This window comes from Epinephelus lanceolatus, chromosome 23 (genome assembly GCF_041903045.1).
Source record: "Epinephelus lanceolatus isolate andai-2023 chromosome 23, ASM4190304v1, whole genome shotgun sequence".
Lineage (NCBI taxonomy): Eukaryota > Metazoa > Chordata > Actinopteri > Perciformes > Serranidae > Epinephelus > Epinephelus lanceolatus.
The window spans coordinates 18,111,899-18,134,510 of record NC_135756.1 but is presented as its reverse complement, the minus strand read 5'-3'; the positions used below and the strand labels follow the sequence as shown (position 1 = coordinate 18,134,510).

Below are 22,612 nucleotides of genomic sequence, written 5' to 3'. Positions count from 1 at the left end.
AGTTCCAGTGAGTCTCATTTCAAGCATGGCTGTATGACTAATTGGTTGGTTTGCGAGGAATGCTGCAAACATCTGTCAAAACAAGTCTTCTCTTTTCTCTTTCAGCCTGTGTGTGTTTGTCTAAGTGAGTGGATTTGGGAACGGGGGAAAGAAATCCTGTTTTTGTGTGTGTTTTTGGTTCCATTGCAATTTTACGTGTGTGTGTTTGCGTGCATGTTGGATGGTGAAGGATCAACACTGCATGAGACTGATAAATACACAACTCTGTGCACGTCGGGTTGAACAGAGCAGCAGTGTCACGCTCGCTGTCATGATCGCAGTGGTTTTTTTAATCCTCTGGGGTGTAAAGGCTGAGATCGCTCCTTCTTCTTTTGTCGATTTCAAAATCGTGAGATTCTGAAATCTGATTCTTGCTGTGATGGAGCTGATGTGGAATGGTTTGAACTAGACTTTGGCTTGGAGCGGTTTGGATCTTGAGTGGGTTCAAAGCTTGATGAAACAACTGCATTTTTGAATATTTGGATTTAACTGTGAGGGTGCATAATGTGAGACAGCATTGCTTCAGATAAAAGCAAGGATATGTTCTAATAAATACTAAAAATCGATACAGCAAAGTATCGCAATATTTTTGTGCAGCAATATTGTATCGTCACACAGTGCCAAGTAATGTCTTTTTTTTTTATTATATACATTTTTAATATGACAAATACAAATTAAACGTTTGGTAACCTACTTTAATAATATAATAAATTGCTTTCTCAGTCCACTAGATACATTTTGCTGCAAATAAAACAGCTGACATGAGGCTGAAAATCTTATTAGATAAAACAGATGATAAAGGTTTAACTTTAGGGACATAATTTGCTGTTTAAAAAAAAGGTAATATATCACAGTTTATTTTATCACAATACTCAGCATATTGCAACACATTTAAAATTGCCATAATAATATTGCTCTCTTACAACTAGAAGATAATAAGACATTGGTGACAATACATAGTGTATTGAAGCTTTCCATGAGAGGTAGTTTAAGTTGTTAAGCCCTACTGATACTGGATTTTTGATACTGATACAGATATTTGGAGCAAATACAGCCTACTGAGGCCCCAAACAGAAACACACCAGGGAACAAGCACCTGACAGATTAGGGTGGGACAAAGGCCGTTTTGAAAAGATGGGTCTTTAGTTTAGTTAAACTTTCTAATGAGACCGCGGACTGTAAACCTAACAGAAGAGATTCATAGTGTTGGAGCCATGACTTAAAAGACACCTTTTGTTTTGAGTCTGCAGCGAGGGACAGCAAGTAGGTCCTTGTCAGATGACCTAAGAGACCCACTAACGATATATGGATGGAGGATTTAAGCTGAAAATGTCAAATCAAGGAGCATCCATTATAGATCAGACTGTATGGACTGCACCTAATTGAAATATGATCAAGCGCAATGTCTAAATCACAGGAGCTGCAATTTTTCGATGAAGGTAAAATGTGTTATCACCATTATAAATGAGGCATTGTGGTGCTACACAGATGCCCCAGCCTCATATTTCAGATGTAAGAGAACATGCTTGTTTTGGTAAAGACCCCAACAAAAATCACCTGATCATCATCATCTCATATTTTTTCCAGTGAAGATGACGTCTTAGTAAAATCACATTGTCCATCTAAAATAATCGCAATATTATATATATTTTTTTAATGTTGTGCAGGTCTATCAGACTGTACTTCAGTCAAGCTCTAACAGGCCAGTTATGAATCCTCGCCGAAATAATGACAGTGATCTTGAAAGCTGAAATCAGGTGTGATTAACTGAACCACACACTCTCGATTGAGTTCTCCATAAATATCCCGTGATCTCGAGAAATCAGAGGTTGTTTCCTTGTGATTTATTATCTCATTATCTTGAGAGATTTGCATTTTTTTTTGTTGAGAATTCAACATAATTGGCCTGTTATCAGTCGAAAACATGCAGTGCTATCTTGAGATAACAAAATCAGTCATATCTTAAGATAACGGCATTAAAAAATTATAGCAAGCGTGGTCGTTCTTGGCTCCCGTCGGTATTAATATTTAGGAGTTTAAAAAATCCCAATATATCAGCTTGTAGTATTGTCGTATAGTAATATCTTTTTTCTTTATAATTGTGGCCATGAAACAAACTGTGAGACAGAAGCAATGTTTTAAATGACCTTAAACCTACTCCGGTATTACTACTATATATATAGGTGTACATATATACTCCCATACTGATATACCTGCAATAAGGTCGTATCAGTGTGGTAGATTTACCTGTCTAGCTCTAATAAGTTGCATAACATTTAGTCAATCAATTATTGCAATAAAATGTCTGCTGTACTTTAATGTTCAGCAACAGCAGCTTACCTGACTTTATACCAGAAGACAAACTTTAAAGTTGTTTTAGAAAACACAGAATACAGTAACATGTCTCCGTTAGATAACCAAATGTAATTCAAATGTTATGGTCGACATTTAAATACCTTGCATCACACATCATGCACCCCTGAGGTATTTCCAATATTCAAAATGCAGAAACATTTGCCTCACAGTCCTGGCGTGGGCTGGTTTGCGTTTTGGTCTGCTTGGCTTTCTGGCACATTATTTATTTGGGCTGTGGTCGCGCTTTGGAGTCGGTTATGAAACGCTGATGGCTGCTGTTTGTTTGGTTGCAAGAATCTAATGACTGCTTGTTGTTGATGTAAAGCTGGTGGCTGCTTGTTTTGTTTGTTGAACTATCAACGAATTAGTCCATTTATATTGCACATGTTATAAAGGGTATTGCAGTTCAACATACTTTACTAGTCAGTGACAAACTAATAAAAAAAAAGGGGGAATTATGAACAGTTAAAAGGTGACATGTAAAGCTTGAATTACATACATAAACACTACAAATATATGAAGCAAAGAGATAAAATTTGGGGATGAAAAAAGTTCCTTGTATCTAAAAACATAAAACTATAATAATAACAGTAATTTTACTGCTGTAATATTGATGACTTGTAAACAAAATTCAGTCTCTTTTAAACTGAAACTCAACCAACAAACAACAAAAGCAGGTGAACTCTACATTTCCTGACCATAAGTGACTAACAACCTTAAAACTCCTTTTTTATTCCATTACCTCTGAAGTTGGACTTTGTAATTACATTTTTTAGCAGCTCTTAACTTTAATCAGCGACAACATTATCTTGTTTTCTTCAAAGTGGTTAGGACTTCTTTAGACATGGAATTATAAATGGTTTTATAAAGTGAGGTACCCGTCAGCAAGCAATATGGGTTTGGTTAAAACCACTGAATAAGACATAGTAATAGTAAAATAAAGCCAAGTCAATCACAAATGATATACAGCCAGTTTATTAGGTACACCTAACTGGAGCTGCAACTCTTGTTTAATCTGCTCATCGTTTTTTTAACCTGCTCCGTGTTGCTTCCCAGAGCCCAAGATGAGTCTTCAAATGGTCTTTTTTATTCGGCCATCAGTCCAAAAATCCAAAGATATCCAGTTTATTATCAGATATGACAAAGAAAAGCATCACATTCTCACATTTAAGAAGCATGTAACCAGCATATGTTTGCCTTTTTGCTTGAGCCATCACTAAACTGATTAAATCAAGTCCAAGTCAAATTAAGTTTATTTAAATAGCACATTTAAAAACAGCCACAGTCGACCAGAGTGCTGTACAAAATAAAAGAATGACACACAAATGTATAGCAATATAACATGTACACAAACATGAAACTGAACAACAGCAGTAAGAACAATTACATATGTAAATAAGATTGTAAAATACTAACATATTAAAACCACTACAGGCAACCAAAGACCATTGAAAACATGTACGTTTTAAAATTTGTCTGCAAAGGCATGATCTCCCTGACCCACCAACCTCGATCATGGGACAGTTAAAAGACATTCATCTGAAGATCTAAGAGGTCTGGAGTAGGAGTAGGGACAGAGAAGCTCAGCCATGTATGGCTTTAAAAACAAATAAAATAACCTTGAAATCAATCCTGTATTTATTCAGTTTTCTGTCGATCAGTTAATCGACTAATCAATGCAGCTCAACACTTAAGCAAAGCTAATGCAGTGTAATATAACATTGCAATTAACTGTACCTTAATGACAGTTATCATGTTCAGTCAGCTGTGTGGTTAATTTTGGAGGCTACAGTTTGTGGTGCTGTTGAGTTGTGTTGCATTTATACTGATAGGTGTGTCTATGTTTTGTCCACCCCATTTATATTACTGGAAGGTAGGCTAAAAGAAATACTTCTCTGTATCATGCAATACAGTTTGACAACACCACAAACTACATCCTTCATGAAGGTGGGGTTTATTGCAGGGCTATTGTTATTAGACTGCATTAGTTTTAGCTGATAAATTAGATACGATCAATTCCATTTTATTTATAAAGCCAAAAAAGAAGTATTATTTTAAAGGCAACAGAGGCAGATATCTGCCAAGAAACAAGACTAATGACATCATATGTAAAACTCCTCAAAGGCAGTATCCACTCCTTGGAGCCTCGGAGTAAATCTCAGCTGGGTCAGGCTTCTTTGAGAGTCCAACCAGCTCTCAGTCAGAAAGAGACGGACACACTCATAATATGGTTAGTAATACAAAATGACTTCTTGGATATTACGATTGAATTAAAAAGAACCAAATTTCTTTTAACTGGACGGTGGAATAAAAGTAGCTTTATATCAGGGGGAACCACCAGAGAGTCATCATTGTCATTATTGTCAGGCAGCAGGGGCTGATCATAACACTAATGACCCATGGGTAATTTTCTAAAGCAACGCAGTAAGAGTTTGTCCCACAGAGACAGATACTGTCAAATTATGCTCAGTTTAAAGAGGAAAAGACCAGGAGAGTTTAAGGAAATGTAATGATGACTGTCTGGAGTATGTCAGTGATTTTAGATGCAACTCAATCTGCTAAATAGTAAAAGTCCCATAAATTAAATGTGAATTACTATTTATCATTACATTACAACAGATGTAAAACTGATGTCTGTTACAGATACCACGACTAATACTTCAGGTTACATGTGATTGCTTACAATTAAAAAGGATGATTAAAAATAGGCAGCATGCAGATTTTTTAATGCCTTGTAACACACTGTTTGAGTCCAACTTATTAAGTTTAATGGGCTCTGTTGGTCCGGACATATTCAGATACAGTATTGCCAAGGTAATACTGACATTAACCCAGGATGTCTTCATATCGCTGTTAATTAATAAAAAAGTAAAAAAAAAACAACAACAATATATAAGTAATGTATAACAATCTGCAACAGCAGATTTAACTTTTTGTTGTTGAAAACAGGACACAATTACAAAAGAAAGAAATGGTAAAAATAACATGATTTAGTTTTGTCCGTCTGCATGTGTGGGATTTACCAAAGAACACAAATAACAATAATAATATTAATGATAAAAAGAATGCAACAAATAAGCAAAAAGACTTAAAGACAATAAACAAAATATATATATATATTTTTCTCTTTCATGCCCACTGTTGACAAACTTATCAAATCAGTACCTCACATTGTGTAATTGACTATATGAGTTTTGTTGTACTATGCTGCAGCTCTAAAAATAAATTATATTGGATACATCCTAATGTAAAGTCATTTTAAATGACCATATTTTGTAAATCATTTCAAATAGAGTTAAATATCTGGCCGGAGTGCCTGCCTACTGTATGTTTTTTTTTAATAAACACTATTCTTTATTGAATTTTTCGTATATTTCAATGTACAAATGGAGAATATTTTAATTGAATTTTATATATATATAGTATGTATATATATATATATTTCAACATACAAATTGACAAGTAATGTATTGAATTTTACATATGTTTTCATCACACAAATGACACTATTTTTTTGTTAAATTTGACATATTTTAACATAAAAATAGACAATTTATCATCAAATTTTATATATATTTAAACATACAAATAGACAAATATTTTTACTGAATTTTACAAATATTTCAACACACCAATTGATAGTATTTTTATTGAATTTTACATTTTTTTTTCTTACATGCAAATAAACAGTATTTTTTTGCGGATTTTTATAAATATTTTAATATATAAATAGTCAATATTCTTATCTAATTTTACATATATTTCACCATATAAATAGACAATATTTAATTCAATTTTACAAGTATTTAAACACACAAATAGACAATATTTTTAAATTAATTTTACATTTTTTCTTAACATGCAAAGACAATATTTTCATTTGATTTTTAAATAAATTTCAGCATATAAATAGACAGTATTTTTAGTAAACCTGACATATAATTCAGCATATTATTGGCAGTAACAATAATAGTCAAGTTAAACTGAAATATGCAGTCATGGTTTTCATAGTCATGAAATGTAAAGAAATATGACCTTTCACATATTGAACAAAGAAATAAAGTAAAGGCCTTTGTTGTTTTAAATTTGCCTTTCAAGGTGACGTAACAGATTTTTTTTAAACGTTTGTAATAAACCAGTTTTATTATTTGTGTATCTAATGTTCAGCTTTCATTAGAGCAGGAAACAAATGTGAGTTGCATCGTTTACATCTGACTGCTCTCGATATCTTTGTCTTTCTTCTCGGGCCAGTGATTAACGTTGCTTCTCATTTGACCTCTGACCTTTTTAACCCAGACTGCTGGGACAGCGATGACTCCCCTCCCCCCCTCCCTGCGAGAACCCCTGAGTCCTTCCTGCTGGCCACAGGTGCGTTTGCATTGGTCGAGATTCACAGGTGTGTTCCCAGTGCTGTGGGTTCACTGGGTCACCTCCTGGATACAGCTGGTGTTGTTATAGCTGGACAAAGATGGTGGACGGATCAGTGAGTGTGAGACTCTGATGGAAGTTTGTGAATTTTAAAACTTTATTAGGCTTTATTAGTGTGAGTGAAGGATGAGCAGCTGTTGTTTGATACAGTTGTTAGCCTCTGATAGGAGCTGGAAAACGTCGTCTATTCCCATTTTATCTGCTCCTCTCAACTGGTGCCTCACCGTGTATGAACATGTAGGTAGGGCCTCATTCTGTCATCCTGGCTTCAAACAGACAGATGGACGCACATGTTGCAGGTATCAGACCTGCGTCCTCTCTGTCACAGGATGGTGTCTTCAATAACTTGGCCACCCTGTTGCCTTCTGCTCTTCCCTTTTTCCCTGTGTAGTATTCAAACGTTCAACCACATGAGAGCAGATGAGAAAAAGGAGTTGAAACATTTTCAGTGTTGTGTCAGAAAGGAAGTTCCTATCTTTAACGAGAGGCTTTATTAGTTTTACAACACTAGAGGGCGCCATTGGCAGCATTTCTGACCTGCAGTGGTTTTGGAAAGTCTATCTGTGAAGGATCAGTGACAAGCTGTGTCTCAATCCATACTACACACAGATACCTGACAAAATAAAAAAATACTCAAAACAGGCAGCATACATAGTACATTTTTCGTTATTATTATTTGATTTAACTTATTTTATTTTAATTTTATTTTTATTATATTATTATTAGTTTTAATTTGCCCCCTTTTTATTTATTTATTTTTTTAATTTAATTCTATTTTATTTCATTTTGTTTATTTATTTTTTATCTATTTTTTTGTGTATTGTTCCTTTGTCTGTTGGCATTATGTATGTTTATATGGAAAAGAAGCATGCCAATACCATGTTTTGTTATGATAAAAGAAACATTTAAAACTACAATAATAATATTAATAATAACAATAAAAAATAAAATAATAATAATAATAATAATAATAATAATAATAATTTATAGTGTACTTTTGATGGACACCTTTTCCCACATTCTACACAGCAGAAAAAAGCTAATGTGGATGATTTTAAAACAGGTCTAGAAATATGTCAAACTATTAAATCTTAATCAATCCTAAATAATAATTTTGCTGTCTCCTTATTGGCAGTGATGTCCAATATATGTCAGGTGTATTATTATTATCATTTACTGTTCGTATAAAAGAATGATGTGTTGATTTCTTGTATACACACTGAATAAACTTGACACTAGAAAGATTAGCACTGCTCTTAATACTAATTTGCTATTATTTTAAAATTTTTAATAGTTTTTCATTTTGTTTTTTGATTTTCGTTTAGTTGTAAGAAGGCATACATAGTCATATTTATATTTTTACATTGATAACCTTAGTTTTAGTTTTGTTTTTATTCAGTTTTAGTGTTAATTTTCAAGTATTGTGAGGAAAGCCTTCATTTGTAGTTGCTTTCTACCTGCTAGTTAAGCCATTTGCAGAAAATCTAGTTTGGATATCAATCCCCCCCCCCCCCTGAGGTTTTGCAGCAGTCGGCGTTCACTACATGTTGCATCGCCGGACAAGGACAGGACAAAATGGTTCAGTTAGCACAGAATGCACAGAGGGAAAAAACAAGGCAGATTTTACACACAACTCTTTTTTATTTTAGTTTCATGGTGGATTTGTTCTTTTTTGCTGTTAGTTTTAGTTTTAGTCTTGGTTTTCATCTACATTTGGTGTGTGTAGTATGGAGCTGGGGCACAGCTGTAGTTTGTCGCTTGTATAGTGATGTAGAAGTGGGTGTATTTAGGTACATGAATGTATTGAGGGTACAGTGACACAGTAGAAAGCTGGAACAATGTCATGAGGCTTTAATATCATTTCTTAAATGTGTCTTCTCTTTGTAATCATCTGCTGTTTGTGATCAGAGATCAGTCGAGCTCTCAGTTTTCTGCCACAATTGGAGGTATTGACGAGAGGATGGCTTAATAGAGGAGAGAGTTTGAAAAGTATGAATGTGTGAGGATGTGTGTCAAAGTGAAGTTTTTGTTTGTTTGTCATCACTTCTGTCTTTGTGATACTCACTCTGTGTGTTGCTCTCTCTGTCAGACCCTGTGGAGGTGAAAACGTCAGCCTCAGCTGAATGGAGTGGCTCAAATAAAGGTATGAACACACACATCATCATAGCTGCTTGTTTCTGTCTGTTTAGCCTGTTAGCTTCTGACTGGTGTTACCTGGGGACCTTGAGTAATTTGTAATAAATACAGAGGTTTTCTGTGATCTTACAGTTTATTATCTGGTTGCTTTTATCGCAAAACTCTACACGCTAACCACACTGAACCAAAACATACACTGAACCAAAACATGATGTGTCTCTTGCACAAGCAAACAGTTCTTGCAAAACCCTTCAAAACTGTGTTTCTGCATCAACACAGTACAAATAATTATGTAAATAAGCACACAAAGTACCAACTACACACGGACAGAATAAATGGAAACATTTGTGGCTTGTGTCTGTCTGCAGGGCACAGCTGTTTGCAGTAAGGTTTTGTACATGTAGAAAACACACACACACACACACACACACACACACAGGTATTCAAATAAGTAGAGTATGTAGTCTATTCCTACCAACAGTATTAATAAGGGTGAATAGTTTTGTTTTCCTCCTCAAATGTTGTAACACTCCTCAAACAACAAAAGTGCAGTCGAAGATAAAAAACAATGATACCCATGTTTTGCTAGAAGTGTGTTATTAAGTCGCAAACTAAGTGTATATCAGAGAACGTGCATTCAGTTTAGCACACTTGGTAAACACACTGGCTACAAGTGTTAATGTCTTCAGAGACAGTGCTTCAGGAATCACTCTGAAGCTCTGTTCACAGGGGACCAGTATTACCTGGGGACCACTCATAATTTGTAATAATTGCAGAGGTCTTATGTGATCTTAATCCCGTGTGAATCTGCCATGTTTGTTTTGTCAATTTGACAAGTAAAGATTCCACCGCAAATTACCTGTCATATTTCGCCAAACACAAATGTCATGTGGCAATATTGGACATATCTGAATTGGCATCTCTGTGATTTGGGGTTTGGTCTTAAGGTTTTCAGGTTTCTCTACGCCTCATTTCTGCCTCTTTCCTTGTTGAGAATTACGGAGGCTGTGTTGGCAATTCTAAATGAAAGTTATGGCAACATTTTGGGTGCAAATTCGGGAGGCTCATCTTACTACACAGCATGGAGAGATGAATGACGTGATAGTTAGTGGCAGAATCTGTTCTGTTTGATTAAGCCACATTAAAAAGGAGGTTGACACTGTGCATCATCACTAGTGGTGCTGGTTGTTGTTTTGTTGTTGTGTATCTCTGAAATAATGCCAGTAAATTTGAGTGAAATACACACTGGTTATTCCATGTGAATGCACCGCAAGAAGAACAGGCTTTGGGGGTACTTTCTAAATCCCATAAGTCCCCTGGTGATACCAGTACTGTATTTTGACGAACAAACACAGAGGTCATGTGATAATATTAGTCACATGTGAATTTGGGGTTGTAAATTTTCCTGTTTTGCTTTTTTTTTTTTTTTTGCGCCTTTTTTCTGCCTCTTTTCAGGTTGAGAATTATAAAGGCTGCATTATTAATTAAAATAAATTAGAGTTTGGGTGCCAATTTATATGATTCACTGAGCCTTGTCATCATATTTGGGAGATAAATAAATTAAATTCCAGTAAAATACAGACTTTGCTTATCCCGTGCAAATGTGTCACTTGAGACACAGACATTGGGGGATAATTTCTAAATCACATGATTAATTATAGGTGGCATGGTGGTGCAGTGGTGAGCGCTGTCGCCTCACACCAAGAGGGTTCCTGGTTCCATCCCCCTTTTCTGGGTTTGCATGTTCTCCCCGTGTCAGCGTGGGTTTTCTCCAGGTTTTTAATATGAATTTTAACAGTTGTCCAATAGGGCTGTCGGCTGTGTATTAACCTGACTTCTGCACAACACAACTGATGGTCCCAACCCCATTGATAAAGCAAGAAATTCCACTAATTAACGCTGATAAGGCACACCTGTGAAGTGGAAACCATTTCAGGTGACTACCTCTTGAAGCTCATGGAGAGAATGCCAAGAGTGTGCAAAGCAGTAATCAGAGCAAAGGGTGGCTATTTTGAAGAAACTAGAATATAAAACATGTTTTCAGTTATTTCACCTTTTTTTGTTAAGTACATAACTCCACATGTGTTCATTCATAGTTTTGATGCCTTCAGTGAGAATCTACAATGTAAATAGTCATGAAAATAAAGAAAACGCATTGAATGAGAAGGTGTGTCCAAACTTTTGGCCTGTACTGTAGGTCTGCATGCTGCTCTGTGCAGAGGAGTGTCTGCGTGTTTGTCCTTGTGTTTATGTGTATTCACGGTAGTTATTCAGTGGAGCAGAGCAGGAGACAGATCTTCAGCGTTTTACAAATTAGCCCGCGCACAATAAGACTGACAGCATTTCTCAAAAGGGCAGCTGTAAGAGCGAGGGAGTGAGTAATAAGGAGACAGGAAGAGATACAGAAAGACAGAAAAGGGGAAAAGATAAAACATGTCTATCGAGAGGTGAAATGAAAAATGTGTGTGTGTGCTTTCCCGCGCTGTGGGGACTGTGTGGTGACGGCTACTGCCAATTTAGTGCTTCAGTAGTTTCAGTGCGTGCGTGTCTGTGACAGAGACAGACTAATCGAAGGGGAATAACAGTTTGACTGGAATCCTGTAATGATTCTTTTTAGAAGCTATGAACATAACTCAATAGGAGCATTTATGGAGAATAAAAGGACCGTGGTTTCATTAAAGTTCCCGCTGATAGCCGGCCTTCAAATGTCATGAACTAAGTTTCTTGGCAGAACAAATGTTTTATCAGCATGTGAAACTCCATGTGTGTATTTCGCTCACACATGGGTGTAATGTGGTGCTATGTGCATCTGAAGGTTAAAGTTGTGGTGCAGATCAAATGAGGCTATTTTGGCCCCGAGGCCTGCATGTGTTAAAGTAGCCAAAAATGTATCACATGAATACATAAAGAGATATCAAGCCAAACCTGATTATTTAATGAACAGTGAGTAGAAATCTTATCCAGTATATTGTTTAGTATTTCCAGCACAGGCTAGATTGAAGTTAAAGGGATAGTGTGGCATCTAGTGGTGAGGACTGCAGATTGCAACCAGCTGAATCTTCTCATTCTGCAATTACACCTCCAAAACACTAGTCGGCTGCAGGGTTTCTGTGAAGTGCTGTGAAGTTTAGTTGATCAAAACACACATTAAACACACATTAAACATGGCTTAATAGCCACAATTTCAAACGCAAACACACAAATCAGCTTCACAATAACTCGCAGCATTCACAGACAACACTTGACTTTATCTGGACACATTTTCCCCACAAATACAACATGCTAACGTTATTAGCACAAACCCATGGCATTTTACATTGTATAAATTAGCTAGCGGCTACAGGGCTTTTCCTCTACTCATATAAAACCAGAGAAAACAGCAACATTTAACGAAGGTAACGTTACAAGATTTGGCTCCATTACAACTCACAAGGTTCACAGACAAAACAACTGTCTTATACTGAACATGTTTTCTACAGAAATATAACATGCTAACATTATTAGCACAAGCCTATGGCATTTTACATTGTATAAATTAGCCAAGTGGCTAGCGGACTTTTCCTCTTCTCATATGAAACCAGGGACAACAGCAACATTTAACAAAGGTAACGTTAGAAGATTTGGCTCCATTACGACTCACAAGGTTCACTGACAAAACAATTGTCTTATACTAAATACGTTTTCCACACAAATATAACATGCTAATGTTATTAGCACAAGCCTATGGCATTTCACATTGTATAAATTAGCCAAGTGACTAGCGGACTTTTCCTCTGCTCATATGAAGCCAGGATAAATCACACACAAGACAGAAAATGCTATTTTTGTGGAGGCTTCATTGTTTTCACAATTTAGGTCTGCATCACCGCGACGTGTAGTTACATTTCTGGCTACAGCGTCGATTCAACATAGAAGTATAAATCCTGCGTAAGGTAATGAAAACACAACAATTCTTATTTTCAGGTGATGATACACTAAAGAAAACATGCTTATTATATTATATTATATTCCATTTCTGCCAATATATCCCCCTAAATCCTGCACACTGGATCTTTACATGGTCACAGTGAAATAGAAATAATAACAATATGGTGATAATTATAATAAATTAAGGAGCACCTCAGATAGATAAATGCAGTTTAAATGTGTCTTACATCACTAAAACTGTTATACAACACCTTCTGACCGAGCACTGAACACAGCTGATGTTCACACGACACTTCCACCCCGTTAATCTGTATATGTATGTGTTTTTGTGCAGATGTGTCAGAGTGTGTTAAGAAGATGTCTCCAGCTGACCCTGCATCTGCTGGCACCACAGCGACAGACAGCAAGGCAGACCTGGGTGGGTAAGTCTGCTGTCGTACCTCCTACACATGTTTTGTCAGTGTATTTCTGACTGTCAGGTTTCTACGTGTCACAGAATGTTATTTGCACAAGTAATGTTTTTTTTTTTTTTTTTTTTTAGTCTCAGTGCAGAAAACTTTGCTGACAAACATGGTTTATATTAATGTCATCATTTTTTTGTGATGTGTGGCATTGCTTGTGCTGATTGGAAATGTAGCTTTAGGCTGCATGTGCAGAAAATGTTTGATGGTTTTGAGACCAGGCAAGAATTGAAGGCACACTCTCCTCCAGGTGGAAGACATTTTCTGGATTTGATTCATTCTGTTTAAAGGGATTGTTTGGAATTTTTGAAGTGGGGTTGTATGAGGTACTTGTCCATTGAAAGTGTATTACCTTCAGTAGATGGCGGTCGGCATACCTCCTGTTTGGAGAAGCAGACAGGGGTACCGCCACAGAATCTAACTGATGTACTGCTGCAGACGAGGGGAAGCAGCAAAACATGTTTAGTCAATTTAAGTTTACACCATATTTGGGTTATTTTCACCACTTTATCTAACCGTCAGACAGCCCTTTCTGGTGGGGAACTGAAGCCATTATATCGCTCTCTCCAAAGCCTCCAGACTCCTTTGAGAAAAACAGTAATTTTACCTCACAGAACACCGGTGTTGCTGGTCAACTGCTGCCTCGACCCATTAGTAAATTTATGTTATTGCCTTTATGAAATCATGTGACTATTGTGACTCGTGAAATTCAGGTGGAGGGCAGGAAGTGACAAATCCATATGCTGTGTGAATTGGATATAGAGGAATGTGACTTCATAAAAGGTTTGAATGAACGTGCAGGCAGCAGGTATAGTCAGAAATGTAAACTCATCTTCTATATGATCAATAAAAAATCTAGATAAGTGATTTTTCGCAAAGCTTGACTGGTTTTGCCCTTTGTGAACATTATCGTCATTACAAATGACCTCATCCCTCAGACCCCCTAACACTACATGGCAAGCTGATGAAAAGCGTCCAAGAGTCCAGAGAACTATAATTATTTATTCCATGTGCAGTTGGGTTCACGGCTGAAACGACTGCTGGCCATTTTTGGCCGGGGGAGTAAATGTGCTTGAGTATAACTGTCTTTTATATTTCAGCTCTGTACATGGATGCACTGCTGTCAGGGTAACGCTAGCTAATTTTAGCTGCGATGGTCTACTTAATTGATTGATCGTCCCCAGAGGTTTGGTGAAGCACCATTAAAAATCTGTGTTTAAAACAACACTTTGACCTTAACATTTGACATTAGCTGACTCGGCACCTCCAGACTGAAGATGGAGGTTTATGATCCACATCTGCTGCTGTTTCTAAGTGAGGGGTTTGTTTTTTTTTGGACTTGAAGTGTCCCCTCTTTTTGAACGATGAACCAAATTGGGATTTGAAAATCACCAATTTCATCACAATACGATATCTATTCTTTGGACAACGATGCAATATTTGCCAAAATTACAAAGTCTGCCGTGATACAATTTCAGTTGAATTCGATTTTAGGGTCTAAGATCTATATGAGACGATAATATCTGCCCATTTATCTGTTACTGAAGACACAGCAACCCGTTTCTCTTTTGCTTTTTGCCGTAAAAAATAAAAACAACACATAGCCTAAATAATGTAAGTAATTGTAACCACTTAAGTCCGCGTAAACTGACTCACATAGCCTTCAGGGCTTTCAAACACTGCTAATTTATTCCCAGAGTAAATAATGTAATCCTCATCGTCTTTCTCTTAGCTGCTTCACATCTGCCTGTGCTGTTTGACAGTGACAGACTTTCAAAATAAAAGCGTATCCCAAAGATGACAATATAGATTGATATTTTCATTTTGCATTGATCATACTGGATCATTGATCACTGAGCCGATACATTGATCCAGATCAATGGATCATTACACCTCTAATAATCAGCGCAAATCAAGCATTTTTCTCGGGTTGATAGTCTTGGCTTACAGTTGCCTACCCTCGATCTGGACAGCAAACTGATGTTTGACGTCATGCGCAAAGAAACTATTGTGTGCCCTCAGTGTTTTAAATAGTTAGTTGGGATTCACCAAGGTCGCACAATAACACAAACAAACCTATCGAGGCAGCAGTAGATCAGCAGCGTCTGTGTTCTGAGAGGTAAAATGTTTTTGTCAAATGAGTGTGGGGGCTTTTGAGAGAATATAGATTCAATTCCCTGTCGAAAAAGGCAGTCTAGGTCAAGGTGAAGCAGTGAAAATATTCTATATGTAGTGTACACTTAGACTGATTTTTTTTAGGGTGTCTAAATACGTTTTGCTGTATGTAATACACTGACGATGGATAAGTACCTCATACAGTCTGATTTAAAAAAATCCAAACTATCCCTTCAAAGCAAAACAAGCCCAGCTAAGAACTTCTTCTCCATCTTCTGACAGGGTTCGGTAACCGCTGCATTCAGCCCAAAGGCCCTCGGGAACCCCCCCTGGAGTGGACGTGATGGGACGATCTATCTGCCCGTCCACCAACAGTGTCCTCCCTTGTCAGGAGATGGACTCTACCAATCTCACCTGGCTGGTCCAAAAACCTAGTTGATAGATGCTACACAGACAAACATCACAATTTTACATAGAAACACCTTCTGTGTAACTCTGTGCAACACCTCCTCCTCCTCCTCCTCCTCCTCCTCCTCAGTCCTTCCTTCAAAGTGCCACTGTGCAAAGCAGAAGAACACTTACTGGTCAAGTGGTTTTGTCCACATTTTCCTGTTCAGCTTGCTGATATTAGAGGTTTTCACTTCTCTAGACGCTGACCTGGGATCAGTCTGGTTATTTTCCTGTTGATGGTTAAAGAATAATTCCTGTTTATTTCCTGTTTCTAGTGACTTGAGAGTAGATTAAAAAAGCTCTTATTTCTCTCTCTGGCTTCACACACATCATGAGAATGTGTGTGACTAAATGAATAGAGGTGTATGTGGAGCCCTTAGGTGTTAAACAGAAATTTTCTTTCATGCCAAATGAGAAAAAAGTATTTTTTTTCATCATAAATCAGGAATTATCTTTAATCAGAAAAGCTACTGTGGGAAGCTGATTCCTATTCCTGAGGTTTAACTCAACTCCCAGACGGTGTCTGCTTCCTCCTACTGAATGAACAACAATCTTCAAAGCGAACCTAGATAATCTGTTACCCATGATGCAACCTTTTCTGTTGGGTATGTACAGGTTGCCAGGGTACTCTTTCTCTCTGTCTCTTCCTCTCTCCCTCTTTCTGTGTGCTGGTGCTACATTACAAAGGACCAGCATAGAAACACAAGTACTCCAGCTGACTGTTACCTGTTCCTCGCCTCCGTTGTGGTCTCCTGTAGGATTTACTCCTGTATTAGCTGCAGTCATGTCAGCTCCAGTACTTTATGTGTCTATGCTGCTGACCTCCCTGTTTACCAGAGTCATGGATTGATAGTTTGGTCATTGCAGTGGTCAGTAGCAGCCATTGGCTCCAGAGTCCTGCTCTGTGGCTTTTAGAGGGATAGTTCCACATTTTTAGTTCCTGCTGTGAGTTAGATGACAAGTTTTACACCACTCTCGTGTATGTGGAGCTGAAACCTAAAGACGCTTAGCTTATTTTAGCTTAGCTTATCATAAAGGCTGGAAACATGTAAATTGTGGTTTTAAAACTTCAGTGTATGCACAGAGTAAATAAATGTGGCATAAATTAAACTGTTTTCTCATTTATACTCCAGACCATGTCCTGAGAATCAGATTTGGACATCGTCCGGAGTTTCTCTTTCACAAATGTAGCATACAACAAGAAATGCTCCATTTGGTTTAGGCAATGAGGGGTGCCTGGGTAGGGCGTGCAGGAGGTAGGACATGACGCAGATTACACCGCATTCAAGTAGCCAGTTTGTAATTTGGTCATAAACAACAGATTCTCTTGCTGTTCCTTGAATTTGTCTGACGACTTCAGCTTTGACCCTTACCAACACAAGTCCCTAAATCTCATCACTTCTCCAGTTAGACATTTTTGTTACCATCTTCGTATAAATTACCCTTCATCTTAACCTTTGGATGTTTGTTTTCTTCCGATTTTGTGCAATCTGCATGATGGAAACATCATCAATGCTCCCACTGTGAATTCTCCGGACACTTGCCAGCTTCACAAATAGGCTCAGTCGGACATTAACACAGACTCTATACAAGGGAGCTGGCAGTTTAAAGTCCGTTTAATGTCTGATCCAACTGATTCGGACATTTCTGTTCTCACATACAGCTCCTCCAGGTAATGTCTAGATCAGTGGTTCTCAACTGGTCTGGCCATGGGGTCCAGATGTCTCCTTAGTCATTCGTTCTAGGTCCACATAGGATATATATTCAGGGTCATACTAATGTTTGGCCATATTGTCGAGCTAGTTTGCTGTCTCTGTCCAGTTAGTCACTCACTCTCCAGGAGGACACAGCATTTCAATATACTGTACTTAAAGTGTGTTTTTACAAACTTGTCACATTCACAAGTCACTTGCGGTCCAGTCAGAATGGACCCGCGACCCACTTTTGGACTGCGACCCACCAGTTGGGAACCACTGGTCTAGATAATTACACGTTTGCAGTACATGTGTGCTTTTTTAGTGAGTTGCTCAGATGTGGGTAGGTGGACTTTAGTACCTTTGTACAGAGGCAAGCTTGTTACCCTGTTTCCAGTATTTATGCTAAGCTAGGCTAACTAGCTGCAAGCTGTACCTTCATGTTCAATAGGTCTTTCGAGATGTGTTTATCGCAGATGTCGACATTGTGGTGCCATTAAAAAAATATATTTATTGTGCAGCTCTACTTTAAACAGAGCTAGGCCAGCTTTTCCCCTTATCTTCAGCATTTATGCTAAGCTAAGCTAACCAGCTGCTAGCTGTACGTTCATGTTTCCTGTACAGACACGAGAGTGGTGTCACTCTTCTCTTCTAACTCACAGGAAAAAAAGCAAAGATGCAAAGAAAATGTTGAAGTGTTCCTTTAGATATCTTTTAATTCAGTGGCAGAGGACAGTAATCACTACGTTGACATCATGTGGCGTTAGAAAACATAGCTGAATGCAGAGAAACTGAGAATAGAGATTAAGGAGTTCTTAACGTCTTACATCTGATTTACAAATGTTTAACCAAAGAGTGATGTTCCCTTCTCCAATAATTCACAATAGAAAAGATCACAAAAGATTAGTTAGAAAAGTCAGAAAATAGTTAAAACATACAACATTTGAAGCTAAGTTTCCAGGAAGTCTGCTTTTGTCAGTCATAATGGGGTTAAATTGACCTTAAAACACGCCATTAATGACCAAACTGATCAGCTCTGTGACTCTGGCTCTCACTGCTGGGACCATGAGCCTGCCTTAGTCCGCCTCTCAGAGAAGACAGCCAATGACAGTCCTCTTTAATTGCTCTCTTCAGTTCACTTCTCCGTCTATCGGTGTATTTCTGCTTCTCTTGGTCGTTATCGGGACTCAATTTTGCTGTTTACTTCTTTTTATTTTCCTCAGCACTGTCTTGTTTTTGTCTTTCTGTTATTGTACCCTTTGCTTTTTCTGTTGACAGTCTCCATTTCCTGTTGGATGAACAACCATGCAAGTCATTTTACTCAGTGTTTCAGAGTAGGAATGTTAGACATCACCTGAAACTCCTATGGGACTTGACAGATTGAGAAATAGTCTGGCTTCCCGTAACAACCACAGATGAGACTTGTGTGGTTTTTCATGCGACGACCAAATTTAAAAGAAATCATACTGTACCTGCCTCTGTATGTGTGAGACAATGATGATAGGGACCCAGGACTACTGTTTTCTCCTTATTGTTCTCTGCTAACTTCTCCTTCATTAGCTACCATAACTATACCGTATATGCATTGTTTTATAAAGATAAAAAACTGTACAGGGCAGTTTAGGTATATAATATTTCAGATTTTTGTTTTTGTTATTTTAAATATTCTTATTAACAGAAGATGTAAGAAAGTCAGTGCATGATGATGATGATGATGATGATTCCTCCCCTACACAGTGTTTCCCTTCAAACTGTAAATTATTCTGCTGCCCTTTGTTCTTTTTTTTTTTTTTTGCTTCTGGCAAATATTTCAGGGTTGTTTTTATTTTTATGTTCGAGTTATATGCTTACAAAGATTGAGAAATTCTTGTTTTAATTGGTTGGCAGAGGAAAAGTGTCGACTGCCAGCTGGCCCCCTTTCAGATAGCTACAACGGGCTTTGAATAAGATTGTAATAATAATATTAATGACAATGATAATAATAATAATAATGGTCGTTTTTTGTAAATGGTATTTTAAAAGTTATTTTTGTATACGCGGTTGTTTGTTGCGTCACAAGTCCACTGCTCAAACCCCCCCCCCAACTCCTCTCTTTGCTTCTCACATACTCTCCTTTCACCTTCGTCTTTTTATTTTTTACATTTATTATTTTTTTCCCCACATGTTTTGATTTCTTCCTTTCTGTCTCTCGGCTCTTTTAATGTAGAACATGCAACAGAGATGGATCTCCTGCTCTGGACAAGGAGCATCTCATTATTTTTTGCTTCCTTAGTACTTCCCCTGCTGTTTTCTCTCTTTCATCCCCCTTGCCTCCCACCCTGTCTCTGCCTTTTTAATTTTTAAAAGGCTGCCGATTTCAACATGTCTGTGTGCCAGCACTTTAAAGGGGACCTATTATGCTCATATTCGGGTTCATACTTGTATGTTGGGTTTCTGCCAGAACATGTTTACATGCTTTAATGTTCAAAAATCACTTAATTTTCGTCACACTGTCTGTGCTGGAACACCTCTGTTCACCCTCTGTCTGAAACACTCCGTTTTAGCGCCGGTATCTTTAAGCCGAGGCTGCTCTGATTTGTATTTCTGTTCTGTATTTCAGTGTCTCTGCGCCTTCATTGCAGCTGGGGAATGACTGTAACAGAGAATAGCAGCACCTCCTGCCGTGAAAAATCACCAATAAAAGCTTCTAAACACAACCAGGCATGTTCCAGCGGGAATATGACCTTGACCACCAAGATTACATGTTTCCCTGATGTTAGCATGTGGCTACATGTAGCAGTGTATTTGCAATTGGGAAATGACGGTGTACAGTCGCACTTTCACCCATTAAAATCAACGAAAAAAAGCTTCTACACACAACTGGACATGTTCCAGCAGGAATATGATCTCAAATCAGGAAGAATTTAATAACATCAGCAACTAAGATTACAAGTTTTTCTGGCGTTAGCATGTTGCTACACATACACATGTATTTGCAGTCGGGAAATTACTGTGTATGTTCGCACTCTCCACTGTTGAAATCAATGAAAAAAGCTTCGAAATACAACTGGAAGTGTTCCAACAGAAATATGATCTATCATTGGGAAGAAATTAACAACATACACAACCTAGATTACAAGTTTCCCTGTCGTTAGCATGTGGCTACATGTAGCAATGCATTTGCAGTGGGGAAATAAGTGTGTTTAGTTGCATTTTCTCACATTAAATTCATCATTAAAAGATTATAAACTCAACTTGACATTTTCCAGCAGGTTTGCCTGACGTTAGCATGCAGCTACATGTAGCAGTGTAGGCTACATCATGTAGATACCTGCATTAGCGAGCTTGAAGCAGATGACCGTATAATAAAATCCATCACGAGCGGACGTAGCTTGTCTTGAAAGTAGAAAAAATCGTTAACAGTATTCAGAACAGTCTTAAAGCTGAGGTTTTTGCCCACAGTGATTACTTTAGCAGACGTTTACCTCTTTATTTAAAACATTTAATACAAACATTGACATTGTAACTATATATATGACAGAAGATGAGGAAAAACATAACGGGTCCCCTTTAAGTGATCCATCTCTAAATTGTTGGCGGTTGAAAGTAACAAAATCCGACGTAAACTGACTATTAGACATGCTGGGAAAAACTGTCTTTTAATCGTTATCATTTGTTTCTCCAATACTCCATTTCTTTCTTTCTGTTTTATTTACGTGACCCCTTCACATGCACACTCGCCTCGATCTCAGAAAAGAGCCCACCTGTGCCTTTAAGTGAGAGCCCGCCCCTCCCCCCCTTTTCCTTCTCTCCTCCAATCATCGTTAGCGGCGTGAGCGTGAGCGATGTGATTCGCTGCTGCTTGCTCATTGCCTCCTGTGGGACTCTCGTTCAGCCCGCCCCCTCAGACACACACATACACACACACACACACACACACACCTTGTGTCCCTCTTTCCACACACACAAACATAAACACACACAAAATGTTTGTATGTTGCAGAAATCAATCAGTAAAAATGAACATTAAGTAAAGACATGTCTCTTTGTTTTTATTTGCACAAGATGATGTCACGAAAAGTGTGTGCGGGTTGTGTTTGAGTGTGTGTGCGTACATACAGCTTTTATTTACAACACAGAGCTGTTAATAAATCACTGACTTGTCTCTGAAGTCACAAAAATAATAATTTAATTGTGTCTTTACTGGCTGATAGCATAAAACACAGATAATCTGATGATGTCAATCACTCTGTGTGTGTGTTTGTGTGTGTGTATGTGTTTCGAGGAGGGGTAACAGCAGGAGATCCTTTCTCACACCTGGAAGATTTGCCGAGCGGAATGTATCCACACATGCAAACTAATACGGCAATTAATTAATCACTGCAGGTGGCATAAACACAGTCGCTCGCCACCGTACACCGAGACCTTGAAGGTTTCACATTTGTATTCACTTTACAAGCACAGAGAGACGCAGCAGGTGGGAAGACATACTGTGATTATTTGCTTGTGATCACACAAAGCCAATGCTCATTTCAGATTAATTATACAGTACATTACAATGCAATATTTAATGTGTAATGGGGCAGCAGAGAAGTGGTTTAGGCAGATTTGTGTCAGACCTCTTTGCTTTCAAGTCAGTGATAAAAGCACCTGTTGCAGCAGCAGCGGGATCTACAAACCTCTACAGTGACATTGGAGTAAAGTATAAATATTGATCAACTACATTTGTGGTTGTGCAGCACTCATGAATACATACAAGTGAACTACATTCATACATGATGGTGAAACAGGAGATATGAACAACATCAGCAACTAAAGATTACAAGTTTCCCTGTCGTTAGCATGTGGCTACATGTAGCAGTGTATCTGCAGTCTGGAAATGATGTTGTATAGTCACACTTTCTCCCTTTAAAATCAACAAAAAAGGCTTCCAGATACAGTCGGACTTGTTCCAGCAGGAATATGATCTGAAACAGAGGAGAAATGAGCAACTTAGAAGATCAACCCTGCACTCTGGATTTCAGGTAA

General features: G+C 37.8%; 1 protein-coding gene across 4 annotated transcripts in view; it reads left to right on the top strand.

The window, feature by feature from the left end:
• The window catches only part of ptpn12 (protein tyrosine phosphatase non-receptor type 12), an 84,283-nt gene extending 62,664 nt beyond the window's left edge, over positions 1-21,619 (top strand). Inside the window, exons 15-18 of one of the 4 annotated variants that reach the window (XM_033614637.2) lie at positions 6,691-6,762; positions 8,912-8,965; positions 13,220-13,303; positions 15,744-21,619. In XM_033614637.2, the coding sequence (XP_033470528.1) occupies positions 6,691-6,762; positions 8,912-8,965; positions 13,220-13,303; positions 15,744-15,805 (272 nt within the window). In that variant the 3' untranslated portion in view covers positions 15,806-21,619. Of the gene's footprint in view, positions 1-6,690; positions 6,763-8,911; positions 8,966-13,219; positions 13,308-15,743 lie in introns of all 4 variants that reach the window. The other 3 variants (XM_033614639.2, XM_033614640.2, XM_078165145.1) reach the window with 3 other exon arrangements.
• The last annotated feature ends 993 nt before the right edge of the window (positions 21,620-22,612 follow it).